We start from the raw sequence: 21,775 nt of genomic DNA, 5'->3' as shown, positions 1-21,775 counted from the left end.
ATCACCTTTTTTAAAAAATTAACCAGATGGAAGGAATTCTTTGACAATGTACATGTGTATCAAATCATCACAATGTGCATTTTAAATATCTTAGTTTTATTTGTCAACTATACCTCAGTAAAGCTGAAAAATTAATATCTATAGATTTTTGTATGTCAATCATATGTAAATAAAGCTTTTTTTCTTTAAAGAAGACACGGAAAACATATAAAATAAAAAATATTTGGATAATTTAAGATAAGGTCTAGTTGCTGGAGGGATTTCTTATTTCTCTAGTAAATTAAAATTACATATATATTTTTTCAGTGAGCTAATATTCCCTTCATGTAGTCGAGGTTTTGGAGTACTGGCAGGACTTTTTCCTCCCCTCTTCTTCCCCTCCCCTTTCCATGAATTGTGTACATTCAGTATTAAACCAAGTCGTTTCTCTTTTCATATGTAGTGGCCCACCTATGGCCACCACCCTTTTCCTGTTACATCCAGTTTCTATTAAAATAGGTTAATTAAAATGTTTCAGTAAAATTACTGAATGTCTACTATTGTCCCAGCATTTCTCTGACTCTGAAATATCATATTAATAGATGATCGCTGACCTTGGCCCTTGGTATTTCCAGTAGCAGATCCCAGTCCTGAGCTCTGTTGAGCACTCACTGAGCTCCAGGCACTTTTGCAGGCGTTTTGCATGTATTGAATCGTTCCATTTTTGTGGTGTGTGTGTTATGCCCATTTTACAGATGAGGAAACAAATCCTCAGAAAGGTAAAGTCTCTTCTAAAGTCACACAGCTAGAAATAGGCACACTATGATTTGTTCTGTGGTTTGATGTCAAATCCATCCTTTTTCTGCCTATTTGTAACGAATTGACAGCCTGAGGGCCAGCTCTGCCCTGCAAACAAAAATTAATAATAACAACTTTAATGAAGAAGATAATGTTTACTGTACTGAGTGCTTTACATAAACTAATCCTCCCCACAACCTTGTGAGGTAAGTACTGTTATTATCCCCACTTTACAGATAAGGAAACTAAGGCACATAGAGGTTGAGTGTGTTTCCCAAGTTAGTCAAGAGTAAAGCCAGGATTCACACTCAAGCAGTCTGGCTTCAGAGTCAGTGCTTATAATCACTATCTTTCATTTTCTTGCTTGTGCTACACCACTTTATTTTTCAAAGGAATTAGGATTGGAAAATTAGAAGTTTTTGCATAAAAATATAGATTTCCACCTTCTCTTGAAAAAATCAGAAATCCGGAAACGCTGAGTCCACTTTTCCCCAGGATGCTAATTGCCTGGCACTGAGTTCTCTGCTCCCTTCAGAAAGGATACACCCTCTCCAGTGTTCTAGACATACATCATTTGTGTCTCCGACCTGGCGTCAGTGGTCATAGGAATCTGTACCCTGAGGCTGCACCGTACCCTGGCGCATTGCCAGCTGGGCAAAACCCCTCCTAGAAGCTAAAGGTTCTAGTGATTTTTTGTTGTTGAGCACTTTTTCTATCTCTGTCTTCAAAGTGTAATGCTTGTACTTGAATCTCCATCACCTGGGTGCTCTCAAAATATACATTTTTGAACCGAATTCCAAATCTGTTGTCTGAAGTAGGGAGCCATGTCTGCATTTTAGCAATATCTCCAGGGACTTCACTGGTAGCACAGTGGCTAAGACTCCACACTCCCAATGCAGGGGGCCTGGGTTCGTCCCTGGTCAGGGAATTAGACCCCACATGCATGCTGCAACTAGGAGTTCACATGCCACAACTAAGGAACCCACGTGCTGCAACTAAGGAGCTGGCGAGCCGTAACTAAGGAGCTCACATGCCACATCTAAGACCTGGTGCAACCAAATAAATAAATAAATAAATATAAAACAAAACAAACAAACAAATCTCTCCAGGTGATTCTTACATACGTTTAAGCTTAAGAAGGGTACCTTCCAATGATGTACCAGAAATGAATACATTTTGGCTCCTAGAGAATGAAGGGTGAATCTCTTAATTCTTGCCATGTTTTGAATTTTTGTTATTGATTAGTAATTTCAAATTTTTTCTTCCATAGTGGGCTAATTTCCTCTTTTTCCTTCAAACTTATAGTTGTTTTTATTAACCTGCGCTCATGGGTGCAAATTGTAAAATCAACTCAAATCGGTTTCAGCAGGAAAGGGAATTTAGGAGATCAAGCAATTGAAGAGGCCAGGAGTACATGAAATCAGAGAGGCTTCATCAGGGGTATTAGGTGACTTTCTCTGTATTTCATCTTTCCTCTACATGAGTTTAATTTTCAGACAAGTCTTGCCAAGCTTTACAACATGAGACTCTATCAGCTTAATAACTTCAGCATCAAGAGGCTACCTCTTGCTTGATAGTTCCAGCAAGCACTTCCATGCCTACATTAGTTTGCCTTGGATCATGTGCTTGATCCAGTCATAAAGGCAAGAGTGATATGGGTGTGACTTGGGCCCACTGCATGAACTTGGAGTGGGTATAAGTCAGTCCCCACCTGGACCACATGGACCTTGAATGGAGGAGATGATTTCCAAATGGAGATCTGAGCGGTGGTACCAGAAGACGAGGGGATAGATGCAAGGCAGGGAAAGACCAGTCAGCCTCTTCAACGGCGGTGGATTTTTGGTGGAGGTGGTTGTTTAATAGGCTTGACATGTCCTCCATGCAACTTTTGGATTACCTTTATTCTCATGTGTGTTGTTGGGAGCTATTCATTGGAGGAAGATTTGAAAACAGCCTTTTATTATTCCTCAGTCTGCTTTGAGTAAATCAGAAATGTCTGCAGAAGAATTACTGTGGGAGATAGAAAATGACTACATCCCCAGATTAATATGTTTTAAAGCCCCATGGAGATTGAGAATGTCAACAGTGCCGTCTGTGGAGACTTCGATGACATCACCTCATGATGTTTCTAGTTAATAAGAAGGCAAGGAGACTCAAGTACTTAGAGCCTTCAGGACTCAAGTCAAAGCAGTCCACCAGCAATACTGTTCTGGGGGTGGTAACTGTCCTGGTTTTCACAGTAACATTCGCCTCACTTTTCCCAAGGAGGCTAGAGTCTGACTCAGTGGTAGAGCTGTCTCCATATTCTAAACGTTTTGGATTTGATTTTTTTCTCGCCTCCAAAAGTCCTCTTCAGTCATGAAACCAGATGATACCTACGGGATGAGAGTGCAGCTCAGTCTGTGATCTGACGGCCTTCTTAGTTTAAGGGACTTGAGGGTTTGAGTCATGAATATGTTTCTTCTTTGACATTTCCAAGATTGTGAGCAATGCATTATTTGAGCATGCTTTTCCCTTCTTTCTTTTTCAGTAAAATAAAGTTGATTCATCATTTTGATGTTTTCTATTAAAAGAACTTTCACCTAAATAAAACAGAGTATAGTCGATGTCCAGCAATTAGGAAAGGATGAAGGCTTTTACGAATATAGATGCCCACGGTAGTGAACACCTCAGTCTGGGGTATGATTGACGATGCTTTTTTTCTCTCCCTGTGATTAAACAGCCGATTCTGGTGACCAAGAAGAGCACAGTCTTCAAGAAGCAACGCTCCCGCCTGCGAATAGTAGCATCATCGCCGCTCCCATCACGGACCCTTCTCAGAAGTTCCCTCAATACCTACCTCTTTCTGCAGAGGATAATTTAGGTCCTCTACCTGAAAACTGGGAGATGGCCTATACCGAAAACGGAGAAGTCTATTTTATAGAGTAAAGTACCATTATTTCTACCTGAATCTCTCCCTTTTTTTTCCATTTCCCTTCTTTCTCTTTCTCGAGCAGCTCTGATGTAAATTTATTGTAAAAGGATTGATCATGTGCTGATGGTCTTCTCTCCTACAATTTAACAAGCCTTGTACAAAAAAGCAGTTAGCATAACATCCTAATCATTGAATCTGAAGAGCTGGAGGAAGCATAAGATTAATAATTTCCCTAAAGAGTTAGACGACTAAACTATGGTGTATATATAAATTATGGTATTATATATGAAGAATATATCTAGCTGCTTAGAATATATAAATCCTTTGCTTATTTTTTCGTAATTGGGTTGTAGTTTCCTTTTTTTTTTTTTTTTTTGAGTTTTAAGAGTTCTTCATATATTCTGGATACAATTCCTTTATTATATTTGTGATTTGCAAACATTTTGTCCAAGTCTGGCTTTTCTTTTCATTGTCTTAACTGTGTCTTTTGAAGAGCCAGAAGTTCTTAATTTTTATGAAGTCTAATTTATCACTTTGTTTTCCTTTGTGGATTGTGTTTTTAGTGTAGAAGCTAAGAAATCTTTGCCTAACTCAAAGTCAAAATGCAGTCTTTTTCTGCTATATTTCTTTTAGAAGTTGTATAGTTTACATTTTACATTTATGTCTATGATCCATTTTAAGTTATTTTTTTTACATGGTGCAAGGTATAAGGATTGAAGTTTGAGAATATAGAGATTGAAAAATCTTTCAAAATTAAAAACTTAATATAATATAGTTAAACATTTAGCAAATAACCTGTACTGGAAAGGAAAAAATTACATAAAACTGAAACCATTCTAGAAAATCTAAGATAATGTAATTTCTTAACCAGTAGTCAATGTTTTAAATGTTGTACTTTGGCTCTATTGTTGAGATTCCCTGTTAAGATTCACCATAGTTTTATGTACCACTAAAAAAGAAAAACAAAATGATTAATTAAACTATAAAATAATTAAAAACATAGGTAAGTCTGTTCTTCTTAAATACTGCATGTTGGCCAAAAAGTTCATTTGGGTTTTTCCATAAGATGTTACAGAAAAACTTGAATGAACTTTTTGGCCAACCCAATAGATTAATGTTGAAGATCTGCTGTTCAGGGAACAATAACAAAGGACATTTTTGAGCAACATATGAAGTATCGCACCTTTGTAAAATATATGGGTGTATACACATATCTGCTGTGTTATTATATGTGTATATTTGTTTTCCATGAATATGTAGATATAGTTCTATGTGTAGAAAAATTCTGGAAGTGTCTATTAACACTTGAGTTTGAGTTAAGTAAGGAATTTAAAGAATTTATTTTCTTAACTACATTATACATGTCTGTGGGGTTTGAATATATATTTCCACTCAAATAGATATTCTAGCTATATTTTGTAAGTAAAAAACTCAGCAAGGGTAAGAAAGTATAATTTTCCTAAGGACATGGGAGTGAGGGAGAAGGCTTGGGTCTCGGAACACCCTCTTTGAGAACTAACCTAGGAAATCAGAGATGAGTGAACTATACCTCCTGGGTTATTTTCCAACCAGAAGGAAGGGACAAGTCCACATTTCTGTCTTCATGTTCATGACAAATGCTTATTGCAGACAGAGGTGGATGATGAAGTCTTTTCCTGGGAGTTAGGGAAATATAGTGGTTAAGAGCGCCCCTAAAAACTCATGTTGTTTCTACCCCTTACTATTTGTATGATCTTGGGACTTGAGTTTGCCTCTCTGCATCTCAGTTTTCCCTGTGTGTAGAAGGACGTGAATGTCGTGGATCATGCCTACCCTGTCAGATTTTCGTGAGAGTTAGATGAGATAATGGATGTAAAGCGTGGACTAGTATTAATTACCGAGCATTATTTTTACTGTTACCATTTTTATCATCATTTGGTTACCACAGAGGAGTTTAAATGTTATGAAAATGGATGTCAACTATAAGCTAAGAATTTTGTACTTAACTTTTGAAATAAATTGCCTTTAAGGTTATGTCCATTAGTAAGGAAAAATTATGTTGAACAAAGGAAAATATAATAGAGGAATTCCTAATAGAGAGTAATATGTGAAACTCAAATTTTTGGAAAAGAATGTATTGATAGGGGCTTCCCTGGTGGCGCAGTGGTTAAGAATCTGCCTGCCAATGCAGGGGACACGGGCTCAAGCCCTGGTCCGGGAAGATCCCACATGCCGCGGAGCAACTAAGCCTGTGTGCCACGGAGGAACTAAGCCCGTGTGCCACGACTACTGAGCCTGCGCTCTAGAGCCTATGAGCCACAACTACCAAGCCCTCGTGCCACAACTACTGAAGCCCGCACACCGCAACTACTGAAGCCTGTGCACCTAGAGCCCATGCTCTGCAACAGGAGAAGCCACCGCAGTGAGAAGCCCATGCACCGCACACCGCAACGAAGGGTAGCCCCCACTCACCACAACTAGAGAAAGCCGGCGCGCAGCAATGAAGACCCAACACAGCCAAAAATTAAAAATAAATAAAATAAATTTATAAAAAAAAAGAACGTATCGATAGTTTTGCTGAAGACTGACTTGATGAATTTGAAAAAAGAAAGTTGGTTATTTTGATGGTTAGTGAGGACTGTGCTTAGTAAAAATGGTTAGCAAAGACCCAAGACTGTGGCTGATTTATAGGAGAGTACAGTGATTTGCTTATTTTTCATAACCTAATTTAGCTTTTAACCAATGCTAGGCCAATCTTCATTGGCCTAATGTTTAATAGAAAATTTATGCAAAAGTATGGCTTATTATGACAACTCTGTGATTTGGTCTACAGCTATCAAATTCTGTAGATATTAAATTATTAGATACACACCATTTTTATTTTAGCCTAAATTATATATCCTGGTTAATGAGTTTTCGGGTGTCCTTCATTCTAAAGAACTTCATCTTAGAGTATCTTACATTGAATAGCAAGTTAAATTTCTATAGAATCAGATCTACCTTGTTTTACATATATGTGTCTATGTTAGCTTTACAGTTTATGGGAAATCTAAGAAATACCGGAATTTAAGAACATTAAAAAAGTAAGCATGGACTTACAAACTCTGGATATTACAAAGAAAACAGACATAGGAAGACTTCGAAAGGAGATAAAAGTAAGGCAGACTGGCTGGGGAACTTGGGATCACAGAAATGACAGGTGGTGAGTTCCCTGAGTTTTCTTTTTACCTCATATAACCCAGACTTGGAGCTGAAGAAGCCAGTAACTCAAAAACACCAACAAGTGGAGACCAAAAAACAAAACCCTCATAAAAGCCTACTCTCTCTAGCCAGAGGACCAGGAAGGGATATCCTGCAAGGCAGGAAGCTTTTATTCAATAACTGCTGGACTTCAGCCAACAAGACACAAAAGCCTGTGCTCCCACCTCTGCCAGCAAAGATCAGGTGGGAAGCCTAGTCCTCTACCCTTCGCAGGATGTAACTAGGATCTCAAACCTCCCTGCAAGTGTGGTGTCCAAAAAGGCTTAGAAGATAACTGGGACTTTGTAGCAAGGCAGTAATGGGCACTCCCCCTTTCTTCATCTAAGTTCAATGGAGACCACGTTGAGGGGAGCCTGGATGCCCATCCTGACGTGGCAGTAACAAGGCAGCCTCTCTCCCCGCTGGGGTAGTGGCAGAGGAGGTTTGGTGAAGAGTCAGCATTTTTACTACCAGTGGTAAAGTGGCCCCCAGCCTCCTCAGGGAGTTAGTGGAAGCCAAGTTGGGAACAGTAACAAGGCACTCCTACCCCTCCCAGCCAAGCTGGTGTCAGAAGAGGCCTAGTGTGGAACTGGAACTCCCATCCCTACCCAGCAGTAACAAGGAACTCCTCACCCTCTTGGGTGGGATACAGCCAAAGCAGTGATGAGAGGTAAATTTATAGCACTACACATATATATTAGAAAAGAGGAAAAGTCTCTAATCAACAATCTGAGCCCCCAATTTAAGAGCTTAGAAAAGAAAAGCAAATTAAATGTGAAATAAGTGAAAGGAAATAATAAAGGGCAGAAATTAATGAAATCAAAAGCAAACACAGCAGAGATAATCAATGAAATAACCAGCAGATTCTTCAAAAAGATTAATAAAATTGAAGAACCTCTAGCAAGATTGACAAAGAAAAAATCAGAGAAGATGTGAATTACCAATATTAAAATTTAAACAAAGAATAACTGCAGACCCTGAAGACATCAGAAAGATACGAAAATGCTGTCAGAAAGTGTGGACATATAAATTTGACAACTTAGATGAAATGGACCAAATTCTTTGAGAAGCACGAACTACCACAACTCATCCAATATGGAATAGGTAATTTAAATAGCCCTAATGAATTTATAATTTAAAAACTCTTGAAAAAGAAAATTCTAGAAACCAGATGGTTTCACTGGAGAACCATTCAAAGAAGAATTAAATTTCTACACAGTTTCTTCCTGAAAATAGAAGAGGAGGAACACTTCCCAATTATGTTTAAGAAGCTAGTATTAGGTTGTTACCAAAATCAAACAAGGATAGTCCACGAAAAAAAAGAAAAAGAAAACTGCAGAGCAATATCCTCTTGAATATAGATGCAAAAACCTATAACAAAATATTAGCAAATAGTAATCAATAATACAGAAAAAGAATTATATACCATGCCCAAGTGGGAGTTATTCCAGGGATACAAGACTGGTTCAGGGCTTCCCTGGTGGCGCAGTGGTTGAGAATCTGCCTGCCAATGCAGGGGACACGGGTTCGAGCCCTGGTCTGGGAAGATCCCACATGCCGCGGAGCAACTAGGCCCGTGAGCCACAATTACTGAGCCTGCGCGTCTGGAGCCTGGGCTCCGCAACAAGAGAGGCCGCGATAATGAGAGGCCTGCGCACCGCGATGAAGAGTGGCCCCCACTTGCCGCAACTAGAGAAAGCCCTCGCACAGAAACAAAGACCCAACACAGCCATAAATAAATAAATAAATAAATAAATATTAAAAAAAAAAAAGACAATACACATAAGCTATAAAAAAAACAAAGACTGGTTCAGTATTTGAAAAATTAATCAGTGTAATCCACCATATTAAGACCCCAGTAAAGAAAAAAAAATCACATGATCTTTTTCATTGATGCAAAGTATTTGACAGAATTCACTCATTCATGATAAAAAATTTTCAGGAAAATAAGAACATAGGGGAATTTCTTGACTTCATAAATAACATCTATAAAAAACCTACAGCTAACATTATACTTAATGGTGAAAGACAAAAAACTTTCCCTGTAAGATGGGGAATAAGCCAAGGATATTATCTCTTACCACTCTTGTTCAACATTTTACTGTAATTCTAACCCTAAATAAAAGGAAAGAAAAGACACAGATTGATTATCTATCTAGAAAATCACCAGAAATGTACAAGACAGTTCTAGAATAAATGAGTTCAGCAAGATAAAAGATAAGCATACAAACATCAGTTGTGTATCTATATACTAACAATGAACAAGCAGACAACAAAATTCAAAAGAAAATATAATTCACATTTACTTTAAAAAAAAACGCCACTTAGGTATAAATCTAATGAAACATGTATAGGATTTTGTATGCTGTAAACTACAAAATGCTGATGAAAGAAATCAAAGAAAGTCTAAATAAATGGAGAGACCTAGTCTATTCATGGATTGAAAGACTCAGAATTGGTATAGTAAAGATGTCAGTTCTCCCCAAATGTGTGTACAGGTTTAATATAAATCCTGTGGAAATCTCAGTGACGCTTTTTGTTAGTATAGACAAGTTTATTCTAAAATTTATATAGAAAGGCAAAGGAACTAGAATACATAAAACAGTTTTGGAAAAGAAGAATGAAGTCACAGTAATCAGTCTGCCCTATATCGAGGCTTATTATATAGCCACAGTAATAAAGGCTGTGTGGTATTGATGAAGAAATAGGCACATAGATCAATGGAACCCAGAAACAGACCCACAAATGTGTCCAACCGATTTTCAACAAAGACTGCAAAAGCAATTCAATGTAAGGAAGATAGCCTTTTCAATAAAATGGTGCTGGAGCAAGTGTATAGCCAGAAGCAAATAAATTAACCTCAACCTAAACCTCATGCCTTAGAAACAAAAAAAAAATTAACTCAAAATAGATCATCATAAAGTACAAAATGTAAAGTAGTAGAACTTTTAGGGGGAAAAAAAACATAGAAAATCTTTGAGACCTAGTAATAGGCAAGGGGTTCTTTGACTTGACATCAAAAACATCCTAAAAGGAATAATTGATCAATTCAGCTTCATCAAAATGAAAACTTTTGCTTTGCAGGACACTGTTAAGAAAACGAAAGGACAAACTACAGACAGGGAGAAAATATTTATAAACCCCACATCTCAAAATGAACTGGTATCTAGAATATATAAAGAACTCTCAAAACTCAACAGTTAAAAAAAAAAAATCCAGTTAGAAAATGAACTAAAGACATGAACAGACATTTTACTGGAGAAGATATATGGGTGGCAAATAAGTACATGAAAAGATGTTCAACATCATTAGCCATTAGGGAAATGCAAATTAAAACGACAAAGATATCATAGGTATATATATAGCTATTAGGATGGCTAAAATAAAAAATAGTAACAACACTAAATGATGGTGAAGATGCAGAGAAACTATATCACTCACACATTGCTTGTGGGTATGTAAAATTGTGTGGTATTCCAGAAAACAGTTTGGCAGTTTCTTAAACATTGTAATTACCATACAGCCCAGCCATTGCACATTTGTCCAGAAAGGTGAACACTTATATTCACACAAAAGCTTGTGCATAAATGTTTATAGTAGATTTATTCCAAATAGCCAAAAACTGGAAACCACCCAGATGTCCTTCAGTGGTTAAAGTGTAGTACATTCATGCCATGGAATACTACTCAGCAATAAAAAGAATTAATTATTGATGTATGCAACAATCTCGAGAATTATGCTGAATGAAAAATGCAAATCCCAAAAGATTACATACTGTATGATTTCATTTATGTAACATTTTTGATATGACGGAAGTATGGACATGGAGAACAGATTAGTGGTTGCCAGGGATTAAAAATGTGTTTTGAAGGGAGGGATTGTAAGGCAACTGGTGTGGTTATCAAAGGGCAACGTGAGAGATCCTGTGATGATGGAAATGTTCCATATATTGACTGGCTGTCAGCATCCTGGTTGTGACTTTGTACTATAGTTTTGCAAGATGTTACCCTTGGTGGCATCTGGGTAAGGGGGGGATGTGGAATCTCTTTGTTCGTTCTTATAACTGCATGTGAATCTACAATTATCTTGATATAAAAAAGTGTTTTTTAAAATATCACACATAATCTTCCCTCCCGTCAGTGACCATTTTTGCACTCTTACTATGTAGGAATAGCACAGACCATGGGTTCCAGTGAGGGACTCCCTGGGTTTGATTCCGTGTTATCAACAGGGTGTCCTTGGGCAGGTTTCTTCACATCTTTGTCCTCAGTTTTCCCATGTGGAGAATGGGGAGTAATCATTTTAATACTAACAATGCTTCTCTCATAGAGTTCTTGTAAGGATTAAGTAAATTGTAATTTATATGTAAATGACATAACAGATTATGATAGTTCTAAGTGGACAAATAAGTACTGTTGGTGATCCTAGTTGTAACTGTATTACCTTTCATTTGTTTTTTTCTTCTAACACAGTTGAGATAATGTCTGTAGACATTTGCACATTCTGTTTTTCACTTAAGCCTCAATTTTTTCCCATCAATTAATAAGATTTGAATCTAAAATTTAAAAGTGTGACAATTTTTTCAATGTATTTACAACCAAAACTTCAGACTTTAGATTACTACCTAAACTTCGGGAAAAAAAATTTTTTTTTTTTTTTTTTTTAATTTTCTATGTTTCGTTTCTGGTTTGCAGCTTGAACTGCTGGACTTGTAGTTCTTTGCTCCTCTTATTTAGTTTGCATAGAATGGACTGGTTGCTCAACCAGAATTTTGTCCCAGATGTGCTTCTGGTCAATTCTCCCAGTCATTCTCCCGGCATTTCTAACGTGACTGAAGGGCAGCAGTGTCTATTGAAACACTTCCTCTCTGGTTGGGCTAGACCCTCCAGAAGGAAGTGGGGTGACATGTTCAGCTTTTCCAAGCTTTTCCTTGGTCTCAGTTCGATTTGTGATAGGTAATTTGAGGTTGCCTTCACTATGTCTGAAGCATAATTTAAGATACTGCGATGAATGACATGTCTTAGCAGCTTCGAGCCACTTGCATGAATTGAGGTAGTTTCACACAGTCATGGGAATTCTTATGTAATATAACGAGTGAAATAGCAGCCTTCTTTGTGAATTCCAGCATCCAACGTTTAAGTCATAGACAAATTGAAAATTAAACTGGAATGCGCTCTTTGACAAATGTGAAGACTAAAATAAGCCTAGACAAGAGTAGGCCGTATAGACAAGGGGTATGATTTGGAGCTCAGTTTTCAAAAATAAAGCTGGTATTACCTTTTAAGCTTTCCATGATGGAATGCTGATGTCTTAGGGTAAGGAAGCAGCCTCCCTAAGACCCTCTTCAAGCCATTTCATAATTCCAAACCGGGGCTCTCTTCTGGCCTCAGTTTGCTGTTAGACAGTATCTTTGCTTTGGTAGAAGAGAGTAAATGTTCAAGACTGTTTAAATCTTCTGTCGTTGAGCTTTTTACTTTTTTTTTTTTTTCTTTTCAAACATATTTCTTGTTTTTGTTTCTGGATTTCAGCCATAACACAAAAACAACATCTTGGTTAGACCCTCGGTGCCTGAACAAGCAGCAGAAGCCTCTGGAAGAGTGTGAAGATGATGGTAAGGAGCTAGGAAGGTCTGGGTTTAAGGGGGCTTGTTCACACATGCAAATATTAAAGCGTTGTAGCAAGGTCAACCAGGTTTCTAACAATGGGTTTTTGAAAGGTAATCCAGTTTCTAGTAAGTGCACTATGGTTTCCAAAAGCAGGAGAGAAATCAAAATTGTTTTCAAAGAACGATTTGTTTAAACATAAAGGCATCCTCAGTTCTCTGTTAGAAACAGAACTTCAGCGCAGTCAGAAACTATTCAAATGTAGAGCAACCTGTGGCCTTCAGGAACTTGGAGAAAATTCTAGAAAGTCTCTAGGAATTTAGAAACCAAAGATGCTCTGATCACTTACTTATTGGACGCTAATCATATATTGTGACAGTCTTAGAGGAAAAAAAAAAAGCAGGAACTTTTCTTGAACTCTTCATGCTTCATAATTTGATTATTTCTCCAGGTTTAGCATAAAGAAAGCAGATTTTGTTGTGATTGGGAATCTGTGTGTGACTTAGAGTATATCCTAAATATGAGAAAGTCTATTCTTCCACAAAAGAGACTGAGCCCCACTCTCCCTGTTAATTAAAAGAAAAAAGGATCAATTGTCTATAAGAGTTACTATCATAAAAAAGAAAAGTTCATTTCAAGGCTTTGGAATTTCTAATTACTTTTGCAAAAGAAAAAAAATTAAGATGGAACAAATGTGTTCACTTTCAGTCTATCCTAAGTTCTACCAAAATTGCTTTTTGACATGGACGAATTAAAAGGGAAATGGCTTGCTTTGCTACTCATTGATTTCTGGCATTAGAATTAGTAGTATAATTTTGAATACACATTTTACTGTAAGATAGTGAAACTTTATTAATTTATCCTATGGGGCAGAATTGTTGTCTGTATAAATTTGAGGTTTGTTTGAAAATGTAAGCCAGTAAAATATGATCCTGTCAAAACCTTACACTCCAGAATATATGTGGATCGCAGATTACATGAAATGAACATAGAATTGCGTGTTCATGTTTAGCTGGGTGACTTCAACTGGAAATACAAATCCTTCTGACTGAGGAGGCATAGCTGAGAGGCTCATTTTATTTTGGTTGCTGAGTCCTGAAGAAGAAACAGAACAGGCATAGGAGCTGCATTATTTTGCATGCTTAAGGATAATGGACTGTCCTGATTATTCACATATTCTATTTAATATATAATACAGAGGTGACCAGTTTTCAAAGTTCAGAACATAAAATACATCCAACCATAAAACTTCTCAGAACAAAATTTAATCTTTATTTGATGCCTGATGATTTTGAAGCCATTTTAGGCCGTCTTATTACCATCAGATCTTCAATGTCAGTATCCATTATAATTATACTGGGAATGTATGAAAATGCCTGTTAATATAACTTTATAGATAATAGAAGGCTCCACTAGCTTTTACTGAGAAAAATGGAGTAAAAGTATTAAGTAGAATTACTGAATGTTTTTTATTAACAATACTGGTCATTTTTAGTTCTTAGAATTCATGTCATTGGTGTTAATGTTATTCCCTTTGGAACAAGTATGTATTCATACCAAATGCTTAGTAATTATCCATTCACCATTAGAATTCATATATTCTTTTTCTGCTAGAAACTATATGTATGTCTGTGTGCCTTTATACACAAATGGTATAAGTATATAACCAGATTATACCACAATGGCAAGTATCAGTTCCCATATTTGCCTTTTCTCTTGCCAGTTACCACAAAGCTGCCTTGTATTGTTTTTTATATCATGACACAAAGAAGAATCACATTGTTGGTCACCATATTGTTCCTGTGTTTCTTTCTATTCTCTGTAGGTCACATGCATATCAAATGTAACAGTATGGCATCATACTTATTGTAAAAATATTCTATTTTCTTTTTCCTATCTCGAAAAAGTCAGAAACTAGTTTGGACTTTGATCTTCAGTGTATAAGTCCTGTTGTTATTTCTGTGTTTTAGTAGTTCACTTAGAGGCTTTCACCTACCTTGCTTTGAGCTCCAGGCCAGTATTTTAATCTTTAATAACACTGTTTGTCTCAAAGAGACTTTAAACTCATTCTGATTAAAACCCAACTAATGATTCCACCTCCACCCCAAATCTGGTCTTCTGTAAGTATTCCCCATCTCAGTGGAGGGTAAATTCATACATACTTAAGAGTCCCTCATGACGTTTTAGTTTTCTTAACACCCACTTCTAACCCATGTACTACCAGTTGAGTTCACCTTGCCTCCCAAATGTCTCTGGAATCCATTCTCCATTTTCTTCACTATCTCTACCATGCTGGTCAATGTCATGCTCATCTTCCACCCAGACTCTTGCCCACTCTCCTTCTTGCACCGTACTCAGAGCAGTTTTTTAAAATGTCTTTGTGTAATCACCACCGCCTCAAGCCCTGTTTAATGGCTCTGGTCTGTTCAGTAAATGCCAAGTCCATAGCTTGTGTCTCCAAGCTCTTTGTGGTTCAGTCTCTAAGCTTGTCTGACTCTCGTTCCAACCCGTACTCTGTCCTTCATCCCCACGAGTCCTCATCGAGCTCCTGCTCCATGATAGTTAGATGTGCAGTTCTCCCTTCTTAGAATACGCTTACATTCCACAAATAATTATTGAATGCCTTCTCTATGTCCAGTGCATTCTGGGAATTTCAGATGTATCATTGAATGCAATAAACAAGAAGCCCTGCTCTTGCAGAGCTTAAATTCTAGTCATTTTTCACTCTAAGTCTTTTCATTAAATTTTGCAAAACCTTCAGATTACAGCTCAGGGACTCTTCCCCTGACTTTGCCCCCAGATATGATTAGGTCAGTCTATTATGTATCTTAACTTCAGAGAACTTATCACAGTTTTAATTTAATTTTTATCTATGTGAGCTTTGGCCATGTTTCCTTTCCCAGAAGGATAGCGATGTGCCTGATTGTACTCATTTCGATGTCCCTGTCTCCTGGCATAGTGACTGGCACATAGTAGTTCTCATTAAAGAATTTTTGAGGAAATGAATGAGTGCCCCCAAAGATATTTTAAATAATATCCAAAAGGCCATTTTCATGAACGAGTTTATGTAAATAAGACTCCCTTCTTAGGAAATAATACCAGTGTCAACCTTATTGTTGGCAGTTGGAGAGTTTTTAAATCAAGAGTTTGCAAGGTGTATAGGGCCGTGTTGGTGACTGAAGTCAATAATCGCTTCATTTGTTCATACATTCATTCATCCATTTGAGAAATATTTGGTACCTATTATGTATCAAAAACTTCAGTGGGCACTGAACATATTGCAGTAGTGAAAACAGGCTTGCTCCCTGTGTTTGTGGAGCTTAGAGTGGAGGGGATAGCCACCCGCTGTGTAGCTGGAGTGACTGTCTATGACATGATGTGTTGTGTACTGTCCTGTGTTCTCTTCGCAGTCAAAATAAAATGCTTTACTGACAGCCAGAGACGGTCAAGAATGGAAAGGATCTTGACTTGCTTTGCTCACTGAAATTACAGAGAACATTTTCATTCTATTATTTCTGAGCTGTTTGACTTAGAAATCTTATGCAAAGTAAACTCCGTCTCCCACTGCTCCTTTTGGGGCAGCCTTCAAGCCTCACTTCCCCCATGTATATCATCCTGACGTAGTTCAGTTTTCTAATTCCTTTTGAAAGACAAAGTGTAGCTCACCTTAGAACCTGTATTCTCAATTTGACCTCGCCTTCCGTTTTTCAGGTAGCGGTATTACTTATAAGTTAAGTAATTTTGCCTCACTGATTAGAAGATTATTGAAGGATTAAAAAGACTAATATTCAAAGGTCTAACAGCTTTGTTTGCTTGAAATAAGACCTGTAATAAGTGACTTTCCACGTAAGAACGTTGAAACCACAAAAGTGTTTTGTCATCTTTTACAACCAATCAAGCCCTATTTTGCCATGCAAGGAAATGAACCATATAATTATGTTGCCAATATCAGCTCTTCCCATTTTGTGACTTACACTGAGGTCTCGAGTTGAGTAGTCAAGCCAATGAAATAAGCCACAATGCAGGTAAGGACAAAACAAAGTGATGTGTTTGCTGCTGTTTTTCTTGGGGGAAGTTTCCTTTCTTGGTGCTGGTATCTGAATTTTTCTTTCTCTCTTTTCTGTCTCATTCCTGCTATTCCTTTGGAGAAGAAGGGATCCATACGGAGGAGCTGGACAGTGAACTAGGTAAACCCTCCCAGCCTGCATGACTTGCCCTGGATGCTTTGGTCCCCAGTGACTTGCTTAATCCCTCTGTTTCTTTAGTGTACACTTCTCCAATTATGATTTTCATTCCGGCTTAGCCACGAAAGGTCAATCGTATACAACCCATGTGTCTGACTGCAGACATCACACAGAGTTGTAATAAATTGTGTCTATAAAGAAGAAGTCTGAGGGAATTGGGACTAGAATGAGAGTTAGCAGATCGGTGCCAGATACTCTCGTAAATTGAGGATTAAGAAAAAACAGGGATAGATGCTTGCCACGTCCCTTGAACTCTCCTATAATCTATCTCGGGCTCATTTCTTTATTTATTTGGTGTGGGTGGCTTTCTCCATGGGGAATACAGAAAAGCAAAACAAAAATCTTCCAGGCTAGCTGAAAGATCTTAGTGGGAGTAACAGCAGTACAACAATTCCACTGATTAACTGAATGGTTACTAAGTCCTAGTATTATATTGTTACTCAGTCATAGGCTACATGTTGACTTTGTAACCATAGTGAATGGCTTGTAAACCAGATGCTGGATTTATATGTGTCATTTTCCTCAGAGTGTGTATGTCAATGGAAATCAAGTCTTGATTAGTCCAAGCTCTTGCAGTTCAGAAATAATTTATATTAGCAGATAATGCCAAACTCTTTTGTCTTTGCTCTTGGAATATATTGAATTATATTCCCTGCTAAGTTAAATGTTTTATGTTCAGCTTTTTTTTTTTAAATAGATTTAATTATTTATTTATTTTTATTTTTGTCTGTGTTGGGTCTTTGTTGCTGTGCACGGGGTTTCTCTAGTTGCAGCAAGCGGGGGTTACTCTTCGTTGCGGTGCGTGGGCTTCTCATTGCAGTGGCTTCTCTTGTTGCGGAGCACGGGCTCTAGGCAAGCGGGCTTCAGTAGTTGCGGCACGCGGGCTCAGTAGCTGTGATTCACGGGCTCTAGAGCACAGGCTCAGTAGTTGTGGTGCACGGGCTTAGTTGCTCCACGGCATGTGGGATCTTCCCGGGCCAGGGCTCGAACCTGTGTCCCCTGCATTGGCAGGTGGATTCTTAGCCACTGCGCCACCAGGGAAGTCCTGAAAGATCTATTTTTAAAGATGTATAATAAATTGTCCTTGTGGTCATTGTGGTAGGAATGACTTGAGATTCAACCTGTGTAATAGAACAATTTGAAACTCATTTTGTAAATTTTTTTAAAAAGTATCAATCCAGTGATATTAGATAAAATCATTGAAAAAGACAGAACTAGCTTTTCCAGATGAAAAACGAGTGCCTCGATCCTTTGTAGAACCAATTTAAACTACTCCGGCCGCCTGACTAAAGTATGTGAGTGCCCACCACTGTGTGTGGGCAGTTGGTGAGATAATTCCACTGTGCATAGGGGCACAGCCTTATTTGCTTCTGTGGAAGCTTGAATGTTGAAGTTTTCAGGAAAGAATCAACTGTCTTCTTTTCTCATGTATCTGTAACATTGTGGAAACTTTCCTGTGCTGTTAAAGACTCTACAAAGTAAGTTTTACTGGCTTACTTACCTTCTTACCTTCTCATGGTCAGAGCCACAGTTCTGGGAGATGGTTTGGTGAAGTGGGAGCTGTCTCTGGGGTCAGGGCAGGTTGCCTAGACTCATATCTTGGTTCCCCCACTTATTGGCTCTGTGACCTTGGTCAAGTCATTCACCTTCCCTTAGCTTCCTGTTCCTTACCTGTAAAGAGGGGCTGGAAGAGGAGCTCTCATTGGGCTTAAGAGGAGACTTAATAATTGTCTTAATATTTGTCCCTGTGATCAGCACATGTTGTTTTGCCAGTTTTCTGATTTAGTAACTAATTCTTTATTGTTGGACTTTTTCAGTGTTTCTTATGATACTTTTTGTGTTTAATATGGGGCAGGAGAGCAACATGTATACAATAGAAATGGCCCAAATGTGTCCTTGTTCACAGACACACACACACACACACACACACACACACACAGTTTTTCCTTGCATTCACTTCAGATTCCTTTGACAAGCTCACTGCCCATTTTCTTAATAAGAGGTTCCTAATTGCAAACAATAACAGCTCTCAGGTTTTCAATGAACAGTACGATTCCAGATGTGACAAGGAAACCCTGTCTATAATCTGCCTCTGAGAGGCAGGGGCGGTGGGCTTGGGTGTTGGACACAGATCATTTGATTGCAGAATTGTCATTTCTGAACTCTGTTGTCTGGGCTGGGTGACTAGCTCCATTATGCACTTTGGTTTTGCAGAATTTATCACATCTTCTGCGGTAATCTCCCCAGAATGAAAAAGCACTTGAAGAACCTTCTTTTCGAATTACAGAGTATTCATGTGCTACAACCAACTAGGAGAGGCAGAGACAAGGAAATGAGGTCCCCTCCCAATCAACACTGAATTACAGTGTAGAACCATATCTCTGACTGTGAACTTGACTTTCAGTCTGTGTGCTGACACAACTCTTGGAACATTTGTCTGCTCCATATTCACTTCCATGGCGACGATTAGTACAACGTGAGATTTTTAGTGGTAGGAACAGCAGGCAAGCAGACCATATAGATTTGTGCAGTTCCTTTTGGGCTTTCCTAGAACAGTTGCCATTAGCTGAGCTTAGGTGCCAGGTGCTGTGTAAAAGGTTTTACAAACATCCTTATTTAGTCTACAGTTGACCTTTGAGGTAAATCCAGGACAAAGATGTGGTTTCGAGATGTTAACTAGCCAAACACTAGACTGATAAACCATTAGGGCTAAGAGGGAAGAGATATGGGGATATATGTATATGTATAGCTGATTCACTTTGTTATAAAGCAGAAACTAACACACCATTGTAAAGCAATTATACTCCAATAAAGATGTTAAAAAAACAAAAACAAAAACATTAGGGGTAAGGTTCAAACCAAGATCTGGACAATCCCAAAAGGGTCTGAGCCACCTGAAATCTCGGTGACATCTTGTACAGACTGTTCTGATGTCTGACAGTTGTTAGACATGGGGGTGTGACTCTCTATGTATCTTTAGAGTACTTTAGAAAAAAAAAAAATTGTAAAGCCATCATTTTCTGGGCTTCAGTATTTTCTGCCATTTTCAACTTTTTAGAACCAAATGGCACATTGGAAGACAAACATCTTCTGTTTTTAAATCGATGACCCGTTTCTATTTTAAGCTTTCAGAGACTAATTCCTATTATTAAGTTAATCACTACATGGGAAGTGAGAAATCTATCTTTTCAATTTTAAATGAGTTTTAGCTTGAAAAACTGGAACATTTCTGGAGTTTGCTAATCTGTCCCAGAAGATGTGTTTAAATTTACAAACGTCCAGAAATACCAGTTGACCGACCTCATGTCTTAACTCTAGCATGTAAATTGTTGAGTAGGTGACAGGGCAAAGTCAGAGGTGGCTTCTTATCTTGTAGCCTCCTTGGACCTCCATCAAAGCACTTACCGTGTGATGTGTGAATTGTCTGCCCAACCGGTGCACTTGTAATTATCTTTGTGTACCTGGCACCTAGCATACCTTCAGGCAGACAGTAGGCACTAAATAAATGTTTGACAAATAATGGAATGAATTGAATTCTTAATTTTTTTCCCTATTTTATCTAAAGATAATCAGGCCATATATTAAGGTTGCAGATTTTGAAAAGAAGTTTGGTTAAACATGATGTGGTCCCCTCACACCCACTCACTCTTCTGCCCCATGGCAACACAAGCATATGCGTGGGCACCAATTTGCATTTTCCTAATCTTCTGATTTCCCAACTCTTTGGAAATGTTTTTCTGGTTCGTTTGCATTTAAATGGTAATTTCCAGCATTGTAAGGGGAAACCATTTCCCAGGCATTTATTTGATTTGCATCAGTCCGCAAGATGCTGTGTATAAAAATGCCAAGTTATATCAACATCTGCACGTTGGCCCTGCCTTGCATTTTAGTAGCTTAAGTCTCCCAGAATTCAAAGACTTCCTTAAAACCTGTGAAGTGTTTTGTTTTGTTTTGTTTAAAAAAAGGAAGCAAAGGGGGGAACCTGTCTCTTTGTTTGAAAACAAATAACATGTGGAGCAAAAACCATGAAATTAATATCTCTTGATGTGCAGCCAAATCTGAGCAAAACATAAACTTTAAGTAATTAGCCTCTGTGTGTGTGTGTGTGTATGTGTGTGTATATGTGCACGTGCACATGACTCCATTTCTTACCTTGAACCAAAAAAAAAAAAAAAAGGAAAGAAATTTAAGGAGAATTGCTGCTCTGCCTGAAGAATTGTTTAATGACACAAAATACAATGTAGTTGCTTCTTTCACCAAATTATCTGGTGCAGTGGGCTTTTTCACAGTAGGTTCTTATTATGACAGAACCCACTATTACCTAGTTAATGAAGTTGCAACATTTGATATGAAACCTTATGAAGTTCGGTAGAGCACAGTTGAGTTTTCAGAAAGGCACACATATCCCCAATGCCATTTTACCACCACATTTAAAGGAATAAAGTCTACCCCCTTAGGTAGTGAGTCTTGGAGAGCAGGACCTGTGTTTCTGCTTTCATAGGCACAGCCCCGGTGAAGATGGTCCTGTTCAGATATAGCAATTGAGTGATAGATGTGTGCAATTCAAAAATCCAACTCCAGGTGGCCATTTTTATTTACTCGATAGCATTTTAATTAGGAACAAGGAGAAAATAAGATGCAAATTTTAATTTATTCCGGGGAGAGCAGAAACGGCCCTATTGTATTGAAAATGAAAGGAAACATTCATCCATTTTTGCTTGTGTGATAAGGTAGTCTAGCAATAAAATGAGAAAATTGCAAATATTTAAAATAGGAACTAGGCGTTCGAGGCAAAACTTAACTGTATTTCCATTAAAATATCATTTAATAGTTGATTTAGAATGAAGGCACCTTAAGTTTCATCTGCTTGTGCAAAATATCAGGAAACAGTTGCTCTTCGTGTAGAAAATTACACCAATAAAATAATTCTCACTCTTTTTTTTTTGGTTAGGATACGCAGTTTTAATTGGACTTAAGGCATTATTTTATGGGTCTTTCTTTTTCTGCCTAACCCAGGT

At 37.9% G+C, this 21,775-nt stretch overlaps 1 protein-coding gene across 14 annotated transcripts in view; it reads left to right on the top strand.

The window, feature by feature from the left end:
• The window catches only part of MAGI1 (membrane associated guanylate kinase, WW and PDZ domain containing 1), a 616,029-nt gene that overhangs the window by 497,435 nt on the left and 96,819 nt on the right, over positions 1 to 21,775 (top strand). For 6 of the 14 annotated variants that reach the window (XM_059940144.1, XM_059940142.1, XM_059940141.1 and 3 more), the window contains exons 5-7: positions 3,500 to 3,701; positions 12,439 to 12,521; positions 16,662 to 16,700. In XM_059940144.1, the coding sequence (XP_059796127.1) occupies positions 3,500 to 3,701; positions 12,439 to 12,521; positions 16,662 to 16,700 (324 nt within the window). The remainder of the gene's footprint in view (positions 1 to 3,499; positions 3,702 to 12,438; positions 12,522 to 16,661; positions 16,701 to 21,775) is intronic. The other 8 variants (XM_059940145.1, XM_059940138.1, XM_059940135.1 and 5 more) reach the window with 2 other exon arrangements.

This window comes from Balaenoptera ricei, chromosome 11, assembly GCF_028023285.1.
Source record: "Balaenoptera ricei isolate mBalRic1 chromosome 11, mBalRic1.hap2, whole genome shotgun sequence".
Lineage (NCBI taxonomy): Eukaryota > Metazoa > Chordata > Mammalia > Artiodactyla > Balaenopteridae > Balaenoptera > Balaenoptera ricei.
This window is presented reverse-complemented; position numbering and strand designations above follow the sequence as displayed.